The sequence below is a fragment of the Callithrix jacchus genome, chromosome 7 (assembly GCF_049354715.1).
Source record: "Callithrix jacchus isolate 240 chromosome 7, calJac240_pri, whole genome shotgun sequence".
NCBI classification, from domain to species: domain Eukaryota; kingdom Metazoa; phylum Chordata; class Mammalia; order Primates; family Cebidae; genus Callithrix; species Callithrix jacchus.
The window spans coordinates 138,745,185-138,765,125 of NC_133508.1; the positions used below are offsets into that span (position 1 = coordinate 138,745,185).

Sequence of the window (19,941 nt, forward strand, 5' to 3'; positions counted from 1 at the left end):
TAAACCATAGTGCCACTGAACTTCAGACTTTTAAGGAATCCATAGTAAAGGTTCTGTCCACTATTCAAGACTTCCCATGTTTCCTTGATGGACACACATAATTTACTGCTTTGTCAAATATTCTGTAAAAACCAACATTTATGATCAGGATTTCCATTTACAGGTTTAATGACTCACTGACAGATGTAAGTCCTCCCAGCACTTCATCAAGGTTATCTACTGCCACGTGATTATATGAATAGTAGGGTAATACCAATAATAGCAATAGTTTATGGAGGTTATTATACTGCAGTTTTGTGTTTAGTAGTTTACAAGCATTTCATTTAATTCTGTAACAACCCCAATGAGGTGTGATAATATTTGTTAGAGAAGTAAAATCTTAGGTCAGAGAAGTTATATAATTAATTTTCTCAACGAGACACACTTAGTAAGTGACAGAACCAGGATTCGAACCACCACATAAAAGGGAGCTACTCAACTGGAATAGACCTAAGAGTTTTCAGTTTCCTTTCACAACCAGAGGCATTAAGAATTCTCTAAGTACTCTGGACAGGAAACTTCTGTTTCACTCTGTGATTTTATGTGTTTTACTACAGTCTCAAATTTAGCAACACCCTTAAGGCAGAGGCCGTGTTAAACATTTTTTGTATCTTATATGGTACCTATGATGTTGCAGGATTCGAATAGTCAATCAATGTTCGGCTAGGCTACTGCTTTATGAATATCTCAATCCAAGAATCCCAGCGTGGTATTCTTACAGTTTCTCTCTCCACTGGGGATTCTTCACTCAACTCTTAGGTGCAACGACCGGTATATTCATGTCAAAACATAAAATAATACACTGATACAGTGTGTAGGAGGGCAGCACTTTAAAATGCAGACTAAACCAAGATGGCTGACCCCTGACAATGAGTCCATGCAGTATGCTGCCGCTGACAGTCACACTTACTCTCTTTTTACTCTTTGGAGGTTGGATTTTCTCCTCATTTTTGCATTTTGGGTTAACAGTCCTAGGGCTGCAGAAGCATTAACTCATCCTTTGTTCCTCAGCACCTTTTGGTTCACTAGGAAAATTCACCCTTACTTCTTCAAGGGCAGTGTGACATGTGGTGAAATTGTTAATCATACGATTTTTAAAAAATCTTTTACAGGAGTAAACAACCTTATTCCCTTCAAAGTTACAGTCTCAATTTTAGTCTTTGTAGCATACGAAGAGAAACCTTAACTTTGCTGAAAAATAGCACATAGCACAAACTTGCTAAGAATAGCCAAATAACCCCGTGGAAAGTCCCCTGAGGAGTTCTAAAAAAAAAAAAAAATGAGAAAACCGAGGAACTGAATACTTGTTTCAGATATACCAACCCCTAAGGTGTTAACAGTCCCCAAGCTGATAATAGTCCAATATCCAGTAGGTCGGATGGTGACTCTATGGATTGCGACTGCCCAGTAATCACGCCTCAATAACTGGTTTCCACCCAGGTAGAGAAACCCATCTAGTTTTTGGTCTGTTTAGGGGTCACCATCATTCAAGACCCTTCCAGTAGGCAGGTATTTTAGTATTACAGGGTAATTTTCAGGATTTAGGATGATCCTAAAATTGATGAAGAATTGCTGCTAAGGTTAGGGTGAATTTAATGAATATAAATTTATCATAGATTGTTTTATTTTCCTATTTGGACCTGCAAGACTAAATGGTACTGATTTGGGACATAATCCTAACTTAAAATTCACATTTATAGATGGTAATTAGTATTCGGAATAACGACACAAAAAGACATAACAGGTATTAAATCCCATAATTTTGTAGCCTTCTTTGCTTTTTCCCAGGAAGGAGCCATGATTACCATAGCTTGCATTTTATCATGTCATTTGTTTATAACTTGATTTCTTAAATTTGTGAATCCATTCCTCACCATTTTCAATGAAACTCTGAGAGTGGGTACCATCATTTATAGCTTTATTATCTCAGAGCATGCCTATAATCGGACAGAAACGTAAACCTTTTAATTCAGTGTGTTATTTATTTAATTCTCATGGATAGTGAGATGGATCCAACACTTATCTTCATTTTACATGCACAAACTGAGACTGAGGTTGCATTTTTCAACACTAAATATTTGTGTGTGCAACAATAACATATATATATGTATGTATATATATATATACTGCTAGTTGATTCTATTAGAATATTAGAATTTAGGTACATTAGCCTAGGTTGCAAATATTACATTTTGTTTCATCATCTTTAAAATTCTGTCGTTGTCCAAAATGTTCTTACTTCTTTATCCCAAGAAGTTAAAAATTAGTGGATGTTAATATATTTTACTAGCTCTATTCACTTTTAAAAACATAACTGAACATAAATAGGAATTCTTGAAGAAAGAGGATAAAGCTATCAGTAGGAATAAAGCAGTCATATATTTTCTTTATACCTGCTTGCTTTCTCCCTGTCTAGAAATATTTTATCAAGACAAGTATGCAATAAGGAAGTTGGTCTTAAAAAATGGTAATTGGGAACCTGGTAAAATACATTTCAGTGCAATGCTAATCACGCGTGTCAAGATAAAGGAAATTAAGGTGGCTTAAGTTTTCAGTTCTCTTCAGAAAAATCAATTATAAAGCAGTTATGCTGCTGACACTAAACAATAAATCCCTGGATTTAGTTAATAAAAAAAGCTTCCACTTTTTGAAGGTTTTTTTTTTTTTTTTCAATCCAGCAGAAGAAGCTCATAACATTGATTTTTGAGGCGGAAAAAAAAAAGTACTCTTTAAGTCAGGTATTTTTAAATCCAGACATATTCTTGGTCTTAGCCTGTTGGGATCGGAAATCACTGACCATCTAGGGAACATGTCTTTACAAAGCTGCCCACAGTCTGCAATGCTTTTGGTCTTAGCTACCTCTAACTCTAACTAGGAGTGGCAAACTGGAGGCCAGCTTGCATCTCACTTGGGGTTCTGAATATCCTGAGTCAATTCACGGTTGGATTAGATCTCTCCGAGAATGTATAATTGCTAAATATGTAGTCCTCGATCTTGGCTGCATGTTAACATCACCTAGGGAGTTTTGTAAAATACAGATGCCTGGGGCCCATCCCCAGAGAATCACACTTAAGAAGGCTGGAGAGGGGCCAGCGATTACTATTTCATTTCAATCTCAATTAACCTTTATGTAGTCACTGAGATGTTCCCTGTCTTGTCACTTCCTAGTTTTGGATGATTAGGATCTTGTTGTCATTCTTTCCCTTTTGTTCTCATAAAACCAATGACATAAAGGTTAGCCACTGAGAAGGAAAGTTTTTCAACAAGTGCAGTCTTGCTCATCTCTCTTCAAATGAGCAATTAATAATTCATAACAATTAACTGAGTTATGAGTTTCTCTTTCAATATGTTTCCAAACATGAATAGATTAAATGGTAATTGCCATTAAATTTTATGTTCTGTTTCATGTGCTCAATAAAAGTTTATCTTTTGGAGCTCACTTTGTATTTCCTTTTGATATATTCATAACCGAATGCAATATACTATATTAAAATATTTATTATTAACCTATCAAATATTAACCACTTTTAAATTGTAGGGATGAAAGAAAACAAATAGGCTACTTGTTTAAGTTTTCATGATTTTTCTTATTTTAATATGATTTGAATTTGTAGAATACATAAAAACTGATGGGGTGAGACACTATATGAGTTCCTGTCCCTTATATAAATTTTTCCAAGGTATATGTATGCCCTTGATTTCCCAGCCACCATTATTCTATGAACACAAAGTGATAAAAAGCAACAACAAAACCCCTTGGCCTTAGGAGTCAGTTTATCCTAGGTTAAAACCTTCATATATTATCTAGTCCTCTGCTTCTCAAACTTCACTGTGCATATGAATCACCTGGAGATCTTGTGAAAATGTAGATCAGTAAGTCTGCAGGTGGGCCTGTAATTCAGCATTTGTTTCTTTCTTTTCCTTTCTCTCTCTCTCTCTTTCCTTCCTTCTCTCACTCCCTCCCTCTCTCCCTCCCTCCCCCCCAACCCCTTCTGATGGAGTCTCACTCTGTGGCCAGGCTGGGGTGCAGTGGCCCGATCTCAGCTCACTGCAATCTCTGCCTCCGGGGTTCAAGAGATTTCCCTGCCTTAGCCTCCTGAGTAGCTGGGACTACAGGTGTGCGCACCACCATGCCCGGCTAATTTTTGTATTTTCGTAGAGAAGGGGTTTCATCATGCTGGCCAGGATGGTCTCAATCTCCTGACCTTGTGATCTGCCCACCTCAGCCTCCCAAGGTTCTGGGATTACAGGCGTGAGCCACCTCACCCAGCCATGATTCTGCATTTCTAACAAATTCCCATGTGATGCTGATGATACCGGTTGAGGGATTACACTTTTAAGTTGCAAGGATCTACATGACTTTGTGCAGATTACTTAACCTCTCTAAGCCTCAGTTCATTTATCATCTGTTAAATGGGGATAATTGCCAATGGAGTTTACGCAGACTAAACAAGACTATAAATGGCTTGGCATAGTGCCTGGCACATGGCACGCACATAATTAACAGTGTCTATTGTCATTACTATTACATATTAATAAGGAGAGCTAATTTATGACTTCAATGAGTGGCTAAATGAGAATATTGTTAAGGTTCCCACTCAGATATCAAATTCTGTGGTTATAAATCAGAGATAACTATAATCAGAAAAACAAGCTAGAAAGGTGGGACTGGAAATCAATCATCTCAGATTTTGACAAGAGGAAGATGCTGTTAGACTGGCGACCCCTCTTGAACTGTGGCCCTTGGATGGCAGGAATCCCATTTATCTTTTGGTGACAAAACTTAGGACAATTTCTGGCACATACTAGAATTTTAATATTTGTTAAATAAATGATTTGTGAATTAATGGATGAAAAAATAAGTGAATGTGCGATTGAATTAAAAGGTGAATGCTTTGGGCAACCTGATAGCCAGGCCAGTTTGCCAGGAAGAATAGTTTAAAAGGTTTAGCAAGACTTCATTACGAAGCTCTTTCCATCACCTTGGCTAAATCAAATTCAGTAAGCAAAGATGAAACAAAGGCACAGTTTTCTGTAGAGCACAGTATGATCTGACCTCATTTGCTGTGTTTAAAAGGATGTATTGAACATAGTTGATGGAATCATGTTTTATTAGATGTTTCTATCAAATGAAGCACAAACTCCTCTATCCCAAGACCTTGGACAGTCTTTATTAAAATTGTTACTTCAGAAATTTTGAGGTCTAATTTAAGTAGATGGAATTCACACATTATGTCTGCATGTAGTTTAGCATCCTTGTTGCAAATCAGCAAGTTTAATTTTTCACTTGATTAGAAAGAACAGGGGTGTAATATCTCAGGAACAACTTAATAGTATGCCCAAATAACTTCCATCTGGTGAGCCAGCAACACCATAGAGAAGGGAGTGATTGTGGCCTCCGACATTATATCACTAATAAATTGCCAAGTTATCCCGATAACCAACTCTTCTGTAAATGCTCAAACTTCGTCATTTTGCATTCAAAATACATGGGAACCATGTAGTTGTCCATATCATTGATTTTCATGATAAGGAATATGGGTTAACACACAGGCTATGTTCAATGGGTCAACAATACTAATTAAAAAGATGCCTAAATGTATGTCTTAAAAATAAAATCAATATTTCATCATTTTTGTTGTGTTTTATCTCTGAGACATATGCCCATTTCCCCATAAGAATTGTAGTTTAGAAAAAATATCTGTAATATATAATCCTATACTTTTGCAGAATAAGGGAAAGAATATTGTTAAAAATATATCTTAGCAGTTGTTTCTATTAAAATGAGCATCCAAAAATGTCTGGATGATCTTGACTGCTAACTATGAGGATGAGTCAAACAATAAGGTTAGAGACAGAGCAGATGAACTCTGTGTGGGTCTAAATTTCCATGTGCATGCAGTATGTGTCTATACTGGAATTTACATCAAGACCATCAATCGCTCTGTATTTATGAAGGCCTTTTCTCCCTTACTTGTAGCAATGAATAACTGAAGATTGTAAACAGAAAGCTTTACAAAGATGGGATGAAAAGCATATATGCATTTAAACAGCTCTGGGTTATAACATTATTCCTGTGGGTAATCCAGAATCTCTTGGGTTCAATGGCTCAGTCACACTGAAAGGAGATTTGGGCAGAAAGGGCAGGGGTTCACATTCACAGCACCGTCATGCCCTGTGTTCAGAATAATTGTCTCCAGTATTAAAAGGCAGTGCTATAAACCTACATTCTGAACATGTTCTGTATGTATTTTTTTCCTGTGCCCATGGTATTATAACCTGATATTATTACTGTAATTGTCTCTTAACACAGCATTTTGCTGATATTCAAGGTGACGGGTTGTTCCTGCAGCATGCAACTGAATGATTCCTTACACCAACATGAGCAATCCTGATCATATTATGGCCACCCTGACTTCTCTTTCATTAGTTGGTGATTGTACTAAATTGATGCTAAATTGGCTCAGCTGGTTCTTAAAGCCTTTAAACAGATGGCACTGACTATGTCTATGATCTTGTCCTGGAAATTATATAGTCAAAGCCTTCATGTTTCTGGGAATTCTAACATTTTTCTTAAGATCAGCTAGGGCTGGCTGGGTGCGGTGGCTCAAGCCTGTAATCCCAACGGTGGCTCAAGCCTGTAATCCCAGCACTTTGGGAGGCCAAGGCAGGTGGATCACGAGGTCAAGAGATCGAGACCATCCTGGTCAACATGGTGAAACTCTGTCTCTACTAAAAATACCAAAAATTAGCTGGGCATGGTGGCGCGTGCCTGTAATCCCAGTTACTCGGGAGGCTGAGGCAGGAGAATTGCTGAACCCAGGAGGTGGAGGTTGCGGTGAGCCGAGATCGCACCATTGCACTCCAGCCTGGGTAACAAGAGCGAAATTCTGTCTCAAAAAAAAAAAAAAAAAAGAAAAGAAAAGATCAGTTAGGGCCTTGTAAATAAGAACCAGTTAGTTCAACTCCCTGTGATACCCATGTCAAGACAGAGGACACATTTTAGTGAAATGTATGTTTTCCTTATGTTCTTTCCTGCCTTCTGCTTCACATTCTTTATTTAACAGGTCCTCTGTTTCTTCATCTTGAATTCCTCTGTGAGTTTGGAATAAATCAAACTACGATCTGCAAGCCAAACCCAGCCTGCTTCCTGTTTACAATGGCCTATGAACTAAGAATGGTTTTTACCTCTTTTAAATGATTGAAACAAAATCAAAAGAAGAATAGTTCTTGACACATGAAAATTACATGATATTCAAATTTCAGCATTCATAAAAAAAGTTTTACCGGAACAGAGCTACGTCATTAATTTAAGCGTTGTCAATGGCAGTACAATAGCAGGGTTGAGTAGCTATGACAGACACTGTATGGCTTACAGAACCTAAAATTGTTGCCATCTGGCCCATTACAGAAATAATTTGCTGACCCCTGGAATAAACTGTCAAAGCTTCTGTCTTTAGCTGCAAAGTAAAAGTGACAAAATCCTCTAAAATGCCATTTGATTAACAATAAATATTTACTAGCAACTGGTGTGGCACTTAACAGGTATTTGAATTGGTGGAATTATCCTCTTTAAATGTCAGTTTTGTCACCTATAAAATAAGGAAAATAATCTTCTCCTGTTGAATGAGATAATGCATACATGTTCCCGACACATAGAAAGGGCTCAATAACTAACACTTTTTATTATTTTAAAATAATAATTTTTTCCTAGAAATAAATCCATACATAAACTGATGAGACCATTTGTAAGATTTCAGGATCACAGAATTGCAGACTAAGAAGGAACCTTGGAATAGCCAAGCCCTCTCTATGATTTCACAGAAGGAAATTCAGAGAAGGCTGATGATTGAGCAAACATTCTTTGGAGAGGTGGTGGACTTACACCCAGAACAAGACCCAACTCCAGATCTAAGGTTTTCACCTCACTGTGTTGACTCCTAAAATTAAGCTTTCAAGAACCCTCCATCATGGTCTATCTGTGACTCCTCTTTCCCTGAATTCTGTTCTGATGGGGCTGAGAACTTGCCCTTCCTTAACCAAAATATTTCTCCTGCAAGTTTCAAATAGGATGGCCCTTTTGCAATTGGGCTGATTTTCACATTTAGACATTATCTTTATATATGCAGCTTTAGAAAACTTTGAAATTCTTTCTCACATTTGCAAACACTCATGCTCACACATACACTCGTTAGGGTGTAAAGAATGGCCCATGGTAAAACTCCATTTATGTACTTATGTAAGAAAAGAGCTTCACATATTTTATTACCACGTGGCCTTCTTATGTCATTACCAGGTAGGATCAGGCTGTCACATCCATTCTCAGCTACTAGCAGATAAAATTGTGCCTGCATTTTTCCACGAGCATCAGTATCTCATACATCTTTTACTGTTAAGTTTGAATGGTTCTGTGGTGTGAAACGATGGAGTTGGGGCATACATGTCCTTCTTACTATTCTCTTTAAATAAAGGGGAAAATTAACGTGGATGGTCAAGTAAATATGAAAAGTTGCCCATCCAGGTCAAAGTTGAGGCCCCTTTCTGAGCTGAGCACAGGATGGCTAAACAGTAGGGAAGCCTCAGAATGTCAGTAGGTGCCTGGTATGTCCACTGTCTGTATTTGTCCTGGGCTAAGCTTCAGCAATTCAGGAGCTGTGGATTTTCAATGTATTTAGGATATGATGCTACCATGGAGTGCATTCTGAACAACTCACTGCTTTCGAGCCAGCTCTGTTAGTATATGCCTCTAATGGTTGCTCTGCCATTAGTGTGTGAAGAGTTAAAAGTTCTTTCCACAGCATAAGCCCTGACTCTCCCTGCTCAGAGGCAGCACCAGGTCCCCAGTGTTTTAGAGGTCTGTGGGCTTTTGCGAACAATCCCAAATTAAATTTACATTAAGAATCCAGGGAAAATAAGAACTGCCTCTGAAATGCAATGGCTATCAGCAAGACTGAGTGGTGTGGCATCTTCCTGCTGAATCAAGAGAAATTTCACAACTGGGGGCAACCCTGGGGTTTGCTCTTGTAGCAGACACAATGAGCCTTTTTGCCCCCAGGAGTACTACCAGCTTATTTGTAATGCCTACAAATTGCCACTTTCTATCTTCTGTCTCCCTAATATTTTCCTTTTTAAATTGCCTCTGGGAGGCTCCTACTGGTTCTGTTTAAAGAGCACTTCCTTCCCACCCTTAGGAGTTGTACAACAGTAACATCAAGTGCCCTTCTCTACGTATTTATTTTTCATCACCCTTATGTATGTGGTGCTTAGCAAGCGAAATGATGCTGTGTTCCAGGTGCTACTGGAAACTAATGAAACTCAGGAAATTAAAAACTTGGATTCAGTGATGCCATTCATTTTACTGATGAGACCCACATGTAGCGATGGAGATGTGATGGCCAAATGAGGGAAATCCTATGTCTAGTGACGACAGATGCTCTGCAGCATCACAGACACGTCCTTGTTTAAGTGACATGCTGCCTGTAAATAAAATCAAAATGTGAGGTCAACTGGTGAAATATGAACTGGACATTTTAATGTAACATGACAAATAGGAAGAGACAGCAACTAGAGGCAATTGAAAAATTACAAGTTAGGCGCAAGGTATTTGTCCAGGGAGGTTTAATCTTCATCTCACAGAGGCAACTGGAGGCATCGTCTTAATACTTTTATGATCACAAGTTGTCAGGACTGTATAGTAATCTCCTACCCCATCCAAAAAAAAAAAAAGAATAGAAAAAAAAGGAAACCTCCTGAACTATAGTAATAGAAGGGTTTGATAGGAACCAATTAATCCCTAGAATAAAAGGAGTTATTTAAGTCTTTAGTTTCTGACTTTTGGAAACCAGAAGTGAGAACTAAGAGCATGGTTAGTGGGAAATATGAGAGTCAGATCTGTGGGTGAAAAAAAAGATTAGCGCATAGGGACAGCTGAGTGATCAAACTGCAGTTCTTACTAGAAATTGAGGTGGGCACCTTCACAATGCCTCTCCTCTGCTGCAGGACTGTGGTCTGAAGTTAGAGCTGGAAAGTTGAAGAGGACCTAAGGAGTTTTCATTCAACTTCCCATTTAAGCCAAAACTCTCCAGAAAGCATGGCTCACAGGAGCCTGGTCAGCTTCTACTGGAACTCCCCCAGTCTGGGGAAGTTGTCACTACTCAATGCACCTACTGTACTGTTAGCTAGAAAGTATAACTGTCGGCAAACGCTAAGTTGAAATCCACCTCCTGTCCCTGTTCTATCTTCCTGAACCAAGTCTTCTTGCTAGCCCTCAAAACACTGGTTGACATTTGTAACGTATGTTATCAAGCTGCTTCAATGCTATTTCATATGAAAAAACCTTCATCAAAGAAGGGACTCTTATATCGCTGTCTGGAATGCTAAAATGTTGTTCCGAAGGATTGGCCCCTTGACATGGGCTGCTCAGGACGTGTTTTAGTGGGACTGTAACTTCCTTTGATCTTTGTTCAGCCTGAAGTTATGTTGGTTTCCTTGCCACTTATGATGATACACTGTTGTCTAAAATTGAGCTTTAATGTAAGCTAACATCTCTACATTTTTGTCATTTGAACTATGTCAACACAGCCCTACACTATCTGCATTTTGCAATTTCTTTTAGCCTAAATTTACAACACAGTATAGTGACTGAAATAATGTTCATCAAAACTGCAGAAGAAAGAGCTTGGATAGTTAAGCTGGTTAATATAGAAGTCTCTCTGGGTTTTTTCTGGGTAGTCTATCGAGAATAATTTATGCTTTTATCTTTAATAAAAGTGAATGTGTGTGTGTGTGTGTGTGTGTGTGCCTATGTGCACACTCATTTTTAAAGAGGTCCAACATCCCACCTTTTTCCGCCAACAATTTTTAGAATTTTTCTTATGTTTGGAACAATAGCTCTTAGATTTTTAATAGTGTTTGCTCCCTTATGTGACAGTGTCTTCTCTGAGCTACCGATTAGTGGTAGGTCCCCAGACTGCTTCTTCCACTCTTTTGGGTAAAGAAATTCTCATTAATGCAAGTTAACAATATCAGCAGAATAAACCTTTTAGCAGAACTCTTGATATTTGAATTCCCCCATTTTTGAAGATTATTCTAATTTTCCTCTGGACAATGTAGCCTCAGTGCTCTAGTGGTCTTACTATGCTCTCACAATACCTTTCTTAAACAGTCTTTGGTCTTGATTGAAACAGATTTCACTCTCTCTACCTTGTAATCTACAATGTACATCTATACCTGCTTGATATACATTACTCCTCTCGAATTCTTTGATGTATTTATTTGGAATATGTTGGAAGATACCCATGCATATCTTCATCCCCAGCACAAGTTGCATTCCGTTTGCAGAACACCTGCATATTTATCTCTGGCATGAAACATTGACATTCTTGATGATGATTGTGGTAAGCACAATAGAATGTGTCCTCAAGGATGTCTACATCCTAATCCACAGAACCTCTTACCTCCCATGGCAAAAAGACTTTATAGATGTGATTAAAGATCTTGAAAAGGAGAGATTACCCTAGATAACATATGTGGGTCCCAGCTATCCACCTGGTTCCTTAAAAATGGAAAGCCTTTCTGACTTGTGGTCAGAGAAGGCTGTGATCTGCCTCCCCCTTGCCTCGTGTGCTTTGTTTTTGATTTCCTACAGCTCTGCTGTCTTCCAAAATCGTAACATTTAACTGATATCACCAAATCTTTTGACTTTAAATTAAATAAGCAGACTATGAATTCTTCTGAAAGCACCATTAATATTCATACAAGTTAACAACTGGTGGCTTTAATAAGTCCCACAGGATAGTCCCATGTGTCTTATACACATCCTCCAGGAAGACAACGTATCTCCTCACCAGCCACATCAGTTCTACAGGTGGCTATTTCCACTCTCCCAAACCGAAAAGTCACAAATACCCTTTATATCCAGTTTCTTTGGTGCTGGTAACAACTATTTACTTACTTTCCAATACATGTTAACTCTTCCTATTTTATATAAAGTATGGAATGCCACTTCTTATTTAGAAGGTTCACTTTTATCCTCTGGAAGCTGGCTATTGCCTCTTCTCTGATTTCAAAAAGGCATTTAAAACTTTTTCTTTTCTCTTTCTTTCCAGTGTCTCATTCTTCTATTGGGCAACCTCAACACTAATTTTGATTCTGCCAGTGATCCTTGAAATCTTATTATTTCTGTTTTCTTTCCTATTTGTTCTATGCTGTCTAAAGACCATTCATTCTAGTGGTTTAGAAGTGTTTCACCTTTGAATTCAGAGACTTGCCTACATTTACACAGTAAATAATTGGTGGCTTCTGAAGCAGAAAGTTTGCTGATGAGCCTGGAGTTTTTAAAATTTCTCCAGCTGAAATCCCATAATTGCTTTGGGGTCAGCTTTGCTTCACTCTCTTGAATCAGTCCTGCCTCTAACCAAGGGGCTTTTCAGAAGCCCCCAGGTCCACAGTGTGGTTCCTGAATAGTGGCCGAACTTGCTGCAAGTTCTGCACTAACATTGCACAAAAGCTTTAGAACATGGATTCTTACCTAGTTCTGTGGCATGTCAACATGTGCTTGGAAGTAGTAATAATAGCTGAGTGCTTGCTATGTACTATGAGTTCCACATTCATTATTTTATTTGAATCTTCACAATCACCATATGTGTTAGGTCCTTTTATTACCCCATTTTAGATGAAACACCAGTTATGGAATCCCTTTTTCAAATCTTCTGTTCCCAAACCCTTAGGTCCTTTTGAACCACACTTCCACATGGCTCCTTTTGACAATCCTCTGGGAGGACTGGAGCCTTTGGCCTGGATCCCTTGGACTTTTCCTGGTATCTCCTACTGCCTCCCTGGCAGTGCCTCCCTAAATGCTGCTTACTCTCAGCTCATCACTGCATCGCCATGGTCAGCCCTACTCTACCACTGGTTTTCTGCTTGGCGTTGATTTCGTGTTGCCAGATTAATAGCTCCGCTTCTAATACTGTGGCCAAACCAAGGATGGGTTCAACTCAGGGCAAACAGAAGTCGGGTGGGCAGTGAGAGAGGGGAAACGGAGACGGGGATGCACTCGAGGGGCATTTTTGAGTGCATTCATGTGTGTGAGGACAGGTGTGAAATGAAAAAACATTCATCAACCTTCCAGCACCAACTAATCAGAATGTACATCAACTGTAATCCTGGAGCAGGTGCTAGTGGCATGCTATTGTGACATGTGTTACTCCATTATTGCTGATCCTTGGCGACAACCTAAGAGATCCCAGGGGAAGGCACTTCAGGATCTTGGTGAAGTAGCCATTGACTAACTGACAGAAGAATTTCTATATTTTAACATAGAATACCAGCCCTATGTGGGTGAGTCTAAGAGAAGGAAGATTTCAGACTGAGAAAAAACTCCTATGTTCTCAAAGGTATGTTTGGATGATGTTAAATTTATATATCAAATCTAATTTTAACCCCCATTCTTTTCTTTACTTAGTAGCTAGAATAATCTTCTTAAAAACAAATCTGTTCCTTTCATTTCTCTGCTTAAAACCATATGATGGATCTCATATCTTCTCCATATGATGATTCCCATTTTCCTCCCTGGCAACATAAAGCGTCTTAGCTTGGAATTCATAAAACCACATAATCTAGTCCCTGGATGCTGTTTAACCTCTTTCCTTACTCACAACCCGTGTACATGCTCATGCATGCGCACGCGCGCGCGCGCACACACACACACACACACACACACGCACACACACACTCTTCTGGAACACAGTGTGTCGGCTCAATCATCTTTACCCGAGATTCCTATCCTGAAAAGTTCCAATGATCCTTCAGTACTTAACTACATTCACTTCTCTGGGAAGCCTTCCTCCCCATGTTGGACTTCACTAATAAATGACATGTACAAATAACATGTACATTCCTTTTACTGAGTTCTGATTACCTTCCATAGTAATTGTTGGGCCGCTAACTCTGGATATGAACTCCACAACCACATGTTCACAGTAGCTGTCTCTTTTCATCCTTCTGTGCCCTACCATTAGCACAGCGCCTAAGTCATGGTAGGGATTCAATACATACTCAAAAGAATAATTGCATTTCCTCTCATGAACTCAATGATCCACATAACAAGTATGTGAGGTTCTAGAACTGAGGCACAGAGGGGTTTACGATTTGTAAGTTGACCTGGTAGGGTCAGGCTTAAATGCAGCCTTTTGTTTTTAGAAGGGAAAAAGTGGTGACAACACTACATCTTTTATAATACTCCAATAATTAATATAGAAAAATTGGGTTAGGTCCTTTTTGAGATGCATTTTCCCATAGCAGGATTGATTTGTTTTCCTCTCCCAAGTCTTACCCTGAGTACGCTCCAGCAACCCATTCTTTAGGTCCTGCTTCCTCAGTAACTTTACATGAGATATTCTCTTTGAGAAGTGTGTCTTAATTACAAAGTCTCCTTATTCTTTATGCCTCGAGTCTTGGTGCTGGTTTTGATTTTGCTCTAGGCCTTGATGCCTAGCTGTGCCATAATCAATAGCTTCCCTCTGAGCCCTGACCCTTCACTTGGTTGCTGAGATCCACCAACTTCCCCAGACACTAAGGACTAGTATTTTCTGGGAAACAACAGCATGCAAGACTTTGAAACTATGGCTTTATCAAGAGTTTATGTGCAGGTGTTTGGCCTGACTTCTGACTATTTGACTGTCTTTCAATGTTGTTCTCCAGCCTGGCTGGAGACCTCAGTGCCCAGTTCCTGGATCCCATCTTAACCTTGGCCTGCTCAATACCAAAATTTCAACTTACTGCCAGAGTTCATTGCTGCACCTGGCATTTCACTTTGGATTTACAGTACTTAGAAGTGTGGCTGCCAGGTAACTATGTATTCTATAACTAGCAGAACATTCTATGATTTTCTATAAAAATTGGATCTAAATAGTTATTATTATAGAATTCATCATTTAGAATTTATTTTATAGAATATAAAAGTCACTATTGCTACTGTATTATATAAATAATATATAGTTTTCTATAGAAATTGGCTTAACATGATTTCTGCACGCTGACATTTGTTCCAAGTGAAAAGTAAGCAAAAATAACTCTAGGGCTGTGTTGTCCAGTGTGGAAGACACATGTGGGTATAAGCCTTACTATGTGGCCAGCCCTAATTGACATGTTCTCCAATGCACATCTGATTTCAAAGGCAATATAAAAATATGGAAAATTTTGTCAATATAAAAATATAAAAATATAATTAACTACATTCACTTCTCTGGGAAAAAAGTATAATTATATTTTTATATTTTTATATTGACAATATAAAAATATGTCAAATATATTAATAATTTTGACATTAGTTATATGTTGAAATAAGAGTATCTTATATATTTTGATCTAAATATGATTTTTATAAAAATTAATTTCTCCTATTTCTTTTTACTTTTTTAATGTGGAAAACAAAAATCTCAAATTATGTATGTGGCTTGCATGATTTTCTATCGGACCACACTGCTACACAGGATATGTCTCGTAGCTCTGTAATATGAGCAAACTACCTACGTATAGATGAAATGGAAAGTTAGTTCAGAATTCAAAAGCAGAAAAGGTGATAAATGGCAGAAGGAACCTTCTGCCTTGATTTTAAAATTCATGTTCCTTGTACACACTGACACGCCACCTGCCTTGACAAGCTTTGAAGACCTGGTAATCTCATGAGAAATGAGGCTGAACCAAATGGCATTTGTCCACAGCTCCCTGGATAATGCCTAACCTCAGAGGTTTAAAATCAATATCGATTTTTGTCATTTATTTTACCCCATGTTTAAATATTCCTTAAATTTATTACCTTTAGGTTTTTGGTTAAGATTCAGTGATGGGTATGATAGCAAGGGTGGTAATAAGTTATGTAGATATCATTTAATTTATGAACTCTGGAGCTCCAGGGTAGCTTTCAGTTCAAGAAATATATTAACCACATGCATATCACCCTTCATTCTGCGGTGAGGATTTCCAAGCTGCGTCCCTATGGTGCCACTTAATTTATGGTCTGGCCAGGTATGTGGATCTCCATACAATATTTCAATATAAGTTGCTCCAGCTAACTGAGGGGATGAAGATGGGCTTCAAAACACTAGTTGGCCAGCTGATGGATTGCTCTCCCGTACATTGGCCACAGCATTAAGTAGCTTTTAAAGCTTGTCAGTGGTTTGGATCTTTTTCTGCTCTGAGAAGCTGTGCACAGCGGCCTAGCCAAGCACAATCAGCCATGCTGCAGCGGGCAGAGGGCAGCTCCCAGAGTTACTTACGTTGACAGCCGTAGTGCCAGGAATTTCCCGGCAGACACTCATCACACTTAGGCCCTGTTGTTCCAGTCTTACACTCACAAAATCCTGAGCCATTACAACGATCATGGATTGAGCCCAAAGGGTTACAATAACACTCTGTAGAAACAAGACAACACACAGGCTGGAGACAAGTCTGCATGGCTTACAGGTTATCAACACAGGAGCGTCACTTAAATGCATCACTTACTTAAAGAAAGATGTCCGTTAATGAAATGCTTCGGCAAATATGACTATTTCAGGGCCATTTATTTATTTGCTCAGCCTTCCCTGATAATCATTTTTATGGTATGGGAGGAAATCAACTGAAAATTTCCAAGAAAATAAGACATGCTTTTCACTGATAACAGATCGTGATGGAGATTCCATTTGTTAGGGTATTTTTAGATGGTTTAATGAATACCATGAGAAGTTTGTATATCAAGGATAAATCAATATGCCATCAGTGTAAATGTGTTTTAAATTATTCAAATGGGCTTAGCCATTGCACTCAATATTTGAGAACTGCTGAACATTTTAAAACTACAATATGAATGCACTTTGCTCATTCAAAGGTCGTTTTACTTCGTGATTTGGGACACTGCCTTAACTTATTCACGTATATACTATTTTGTGATGAGCCTTTAGATGTTGTATTTGTTAGGCATATTAATGCAGCTTTTATGCAGCCTAGATTAACAGTCATGGAAGAAAAATAAACTTTGTAATCTCAAATAAATTTCAACATAGTTACAATTTAAGATGGATATTTTTCTTGATAATGTCTGCTGGGAGGACAATATGGCTTTGCACAATAAAAGGTTTTCTTGATTCCTCACACATCCTTATATAGGATATTTTTACTTCTGAAGCTCTATTTTGCTTAAAACTTGAATGAGAATATTCTTTAGGCTTCTTCTGTTAGCTGGAAAGGTAGTGGAAGTAGCTTGCAGCTTTTGGGTACTGTGGGCGAAAGTTCCTTTCCTTATTACTCTTTTAATAATTTTGGGGAAGTTACTGTATCTCTCTGTTCCATTATTTAAAAATGAATATATTAAGCAGTTCCCTTACTAAAAAACAAACAAAACTATATCATCCAACCGACCAAGAGAAGTCTTGAAAAGTTAGTTTAATATAATAAAGTTGAGCATCTTAGATTTGCTATGGGGATTCAGGGTTTAACATTATGGTTGGATCCAGGGGTTTGACTCTAAATTTGTGTCTCAGAAACTAATTAGATCATTTCTTCAAATAAACGTGGAGGACCTTAGAAGTATGATTTATTTTATGCTAATTAAGTCCAGTTTTGAGTTCCGCATTGTTAGAAAATAAACATTTCTATGATGAATAGTTATATATGTAGGTAAAAATAAAACTCAATAAACTCTAAAATGCTCCCTTCTTGCCTGGCTTAGTTTGTACTTAACAACTAGGGTTTTCTTTTAAATTAACATTTCCTATTTTAGCATGTGTGTATATATGGAACCTGATTAAAAATATTTTAAAATAGTAATTTTGTGGAAGCTTTTAATGTTTGTCTGTACAGAGACACACTATAAATTTTTACCTGTACCAAAACTGTAATTTTTAAAAACTATTTAAAGTGAGTAAGTTGACAATGAATCACCAGCATACTGTAAGCCAGTAAGCAGAGTTACAGCTGGCCAACGTGAATTCACATACTTCTCCAGTCAATTAGCCCATGACCATTAATTAATATAAGGTTTTAGAGGCAAAAAAAAAAAAAAATGTAAAGAAAATTAAACAAAACAGTAGAATAGTTAAACCATAATATATCCGAGTCACTGTCATAGAAAATGGTAGTTAAGGGTAATGTTATGCAGTCATGAAAATAAAGGACAAGAGGAGTGGGGCCCTCCCTTCACCTTGTATAACATATAATTCCGTTTTTTAAAAATATCATTTATGGAATTATGGTCAGTGGTGGATGTTGGGGTAATTGAAAGATCCTTGGAAGATCATATTTTATTCCATGAAATTAGGAAGAACATGCAAGACTGTTAGATTACAAAGCAACATAAAATATTTTGGGGGGGCTTGATTTAAAAGTTATACTAGAATTGATTTATAGGTATTAAAAGTGTCTTGTGTTTGCTTTATTCTATTTAAGGTACCTCTGATTACCCAATCACAGGTTTCAAGGGGAATTAAAAATAATACACCCTAATTTTGAGAAATGTTAGCAGTAGCTGCTGAACTCTGTTTCATTCTGATGCAAAGCTTGTTAGCAGGATTATTAACAGTGATTACTCAAGGTCACAAACCACAGATCCTCTAGCTTCCTGCTTAATGCTCAAGTTTACATGAAACAGAAGCATGCAAGGATGCCATCTTCATGTAATTGCTGCATCATCACAGAGTAATTACATGTATCTTTGGAGACATGGCTGTGTTTGGAATGTGTATGAAAAATGGGCAAATTCACCAGTAATTACTAAGCAGCAATCACTGTGGCAACATGAAATAGCCAGCTGCATCTTGTATTTGCCATAATATAAAATGATGCAAGTATTTTCAAACATCTATTTCATCACAGAGCTTACATTTTATTAAAGATATGAGTGGTTCCTTTATAGTCAGGGTGGTGAATTTTATTGTCAATTGTTAAAAAATTGGGAAAGTTTCTTTCTTTTCGTTTTAATGTAGAAACAAGACTTAAATGAAGTTCAAAGTCTCCAATTTTAGTGCCTTATTCTGTGAAATGAACTGGGTAAATATCCCTTCTTTTTCATTAGCCCTTTTTATACAAAATGGTATTAAAATTAACTCTCAATTACTTGTGATGTATCCTTTGGAATTTAATACTCAGTTCTGCCTCAAGCCCTTTAGGAAGCTTAAATGTGGAAAACAGTGGATAGGTTCATGCTGCCTTATGGAGCAAACCTTAGCAATGGAGCCACAGCTTCCAATGGTCCTGAGAGGGCAAACTCCAGCCTTAGCCCGGTGCACAAGCAGCCCCAATATCACTGCCCTCAGTGCCTTAGGCAGGGTAAGTGAAATCTCCAGCTTTTAAGAAAGTTGTAATTAATTTATTGTATGCATGTAAGCACTACAGATAAAAGATGGACCAAAATACCTATCAGCTGGCCAAACTTTTCAATTCATTTTTCAAAAACGCTTTTCTCCTTTAGGAAAAGGGCAATAATTTAAGAAATTATGGTAGGTGAGGGAATAATGTAGCTAATTTTACTTTTTGTCTTATCTTATTTTTTGAGATGGAGTCTCACTCTGTAGCCCAGGCTGGAGTGGAGTGGTGATATTCTCAGCTCACTGCAACCTCCACCTCTTGGGCTCAAGTGAGTCTCCTGCCTCAGCCTTCTGAGTAGCTGGGATTACAGGCGCAGGCCACCGCCCTCGGGTAATTTTTTAATTTTTTTCAGTAAAGACATGGTGTCACCATGTTGGCCAGGTTGGTCTCGAACTCTTTATCTTAAGTGATCCATGCACCTGGGCCTTCTAAAGTGCTGGGATTACAGGCATGAGCCACCACACCTGGCCTAATGTAGATGACTTTAAAAGTACCTAAGAATGCACCTCTTTGTGCTTACTAAGTACTTTACATGGTTTCAAGTATAAAGTACTAAATAGA

At 38.0% G+C, this 19,941-nt stretch overlaps 1 protein-coding gene across 7 annotated transcripts in view; it reads right to left on the bottom strand.

Moving 5' to 3' along the window:
• The window catches only part of NTNG1 (netrin G1), a 347,271-nt gene that overhangs the window by 29,182 nt on the left and 298,148 nt on the right, over window positions 1–19,941 (bottom strand). For 4 of the 7 annotated variants that reach the window (XM_035252257.3, XM_009001801.5, XM_035252256.3 and 1 more), the window contains one exon: window positions 16,317–16,451. The exons of the other annotated variants lie outside the window; for them this stretch is intronic. In XM_035252257.3, the coding sequence (XP_035108148.2) occupies window positions 16,317–16,451 (135 nt within the window). The remainder of the gene's footprint in view (window positions 1–16,316; window positions 16,452–19,941) is intronic. 7 annotated transcript variants of the gene reach the window in all.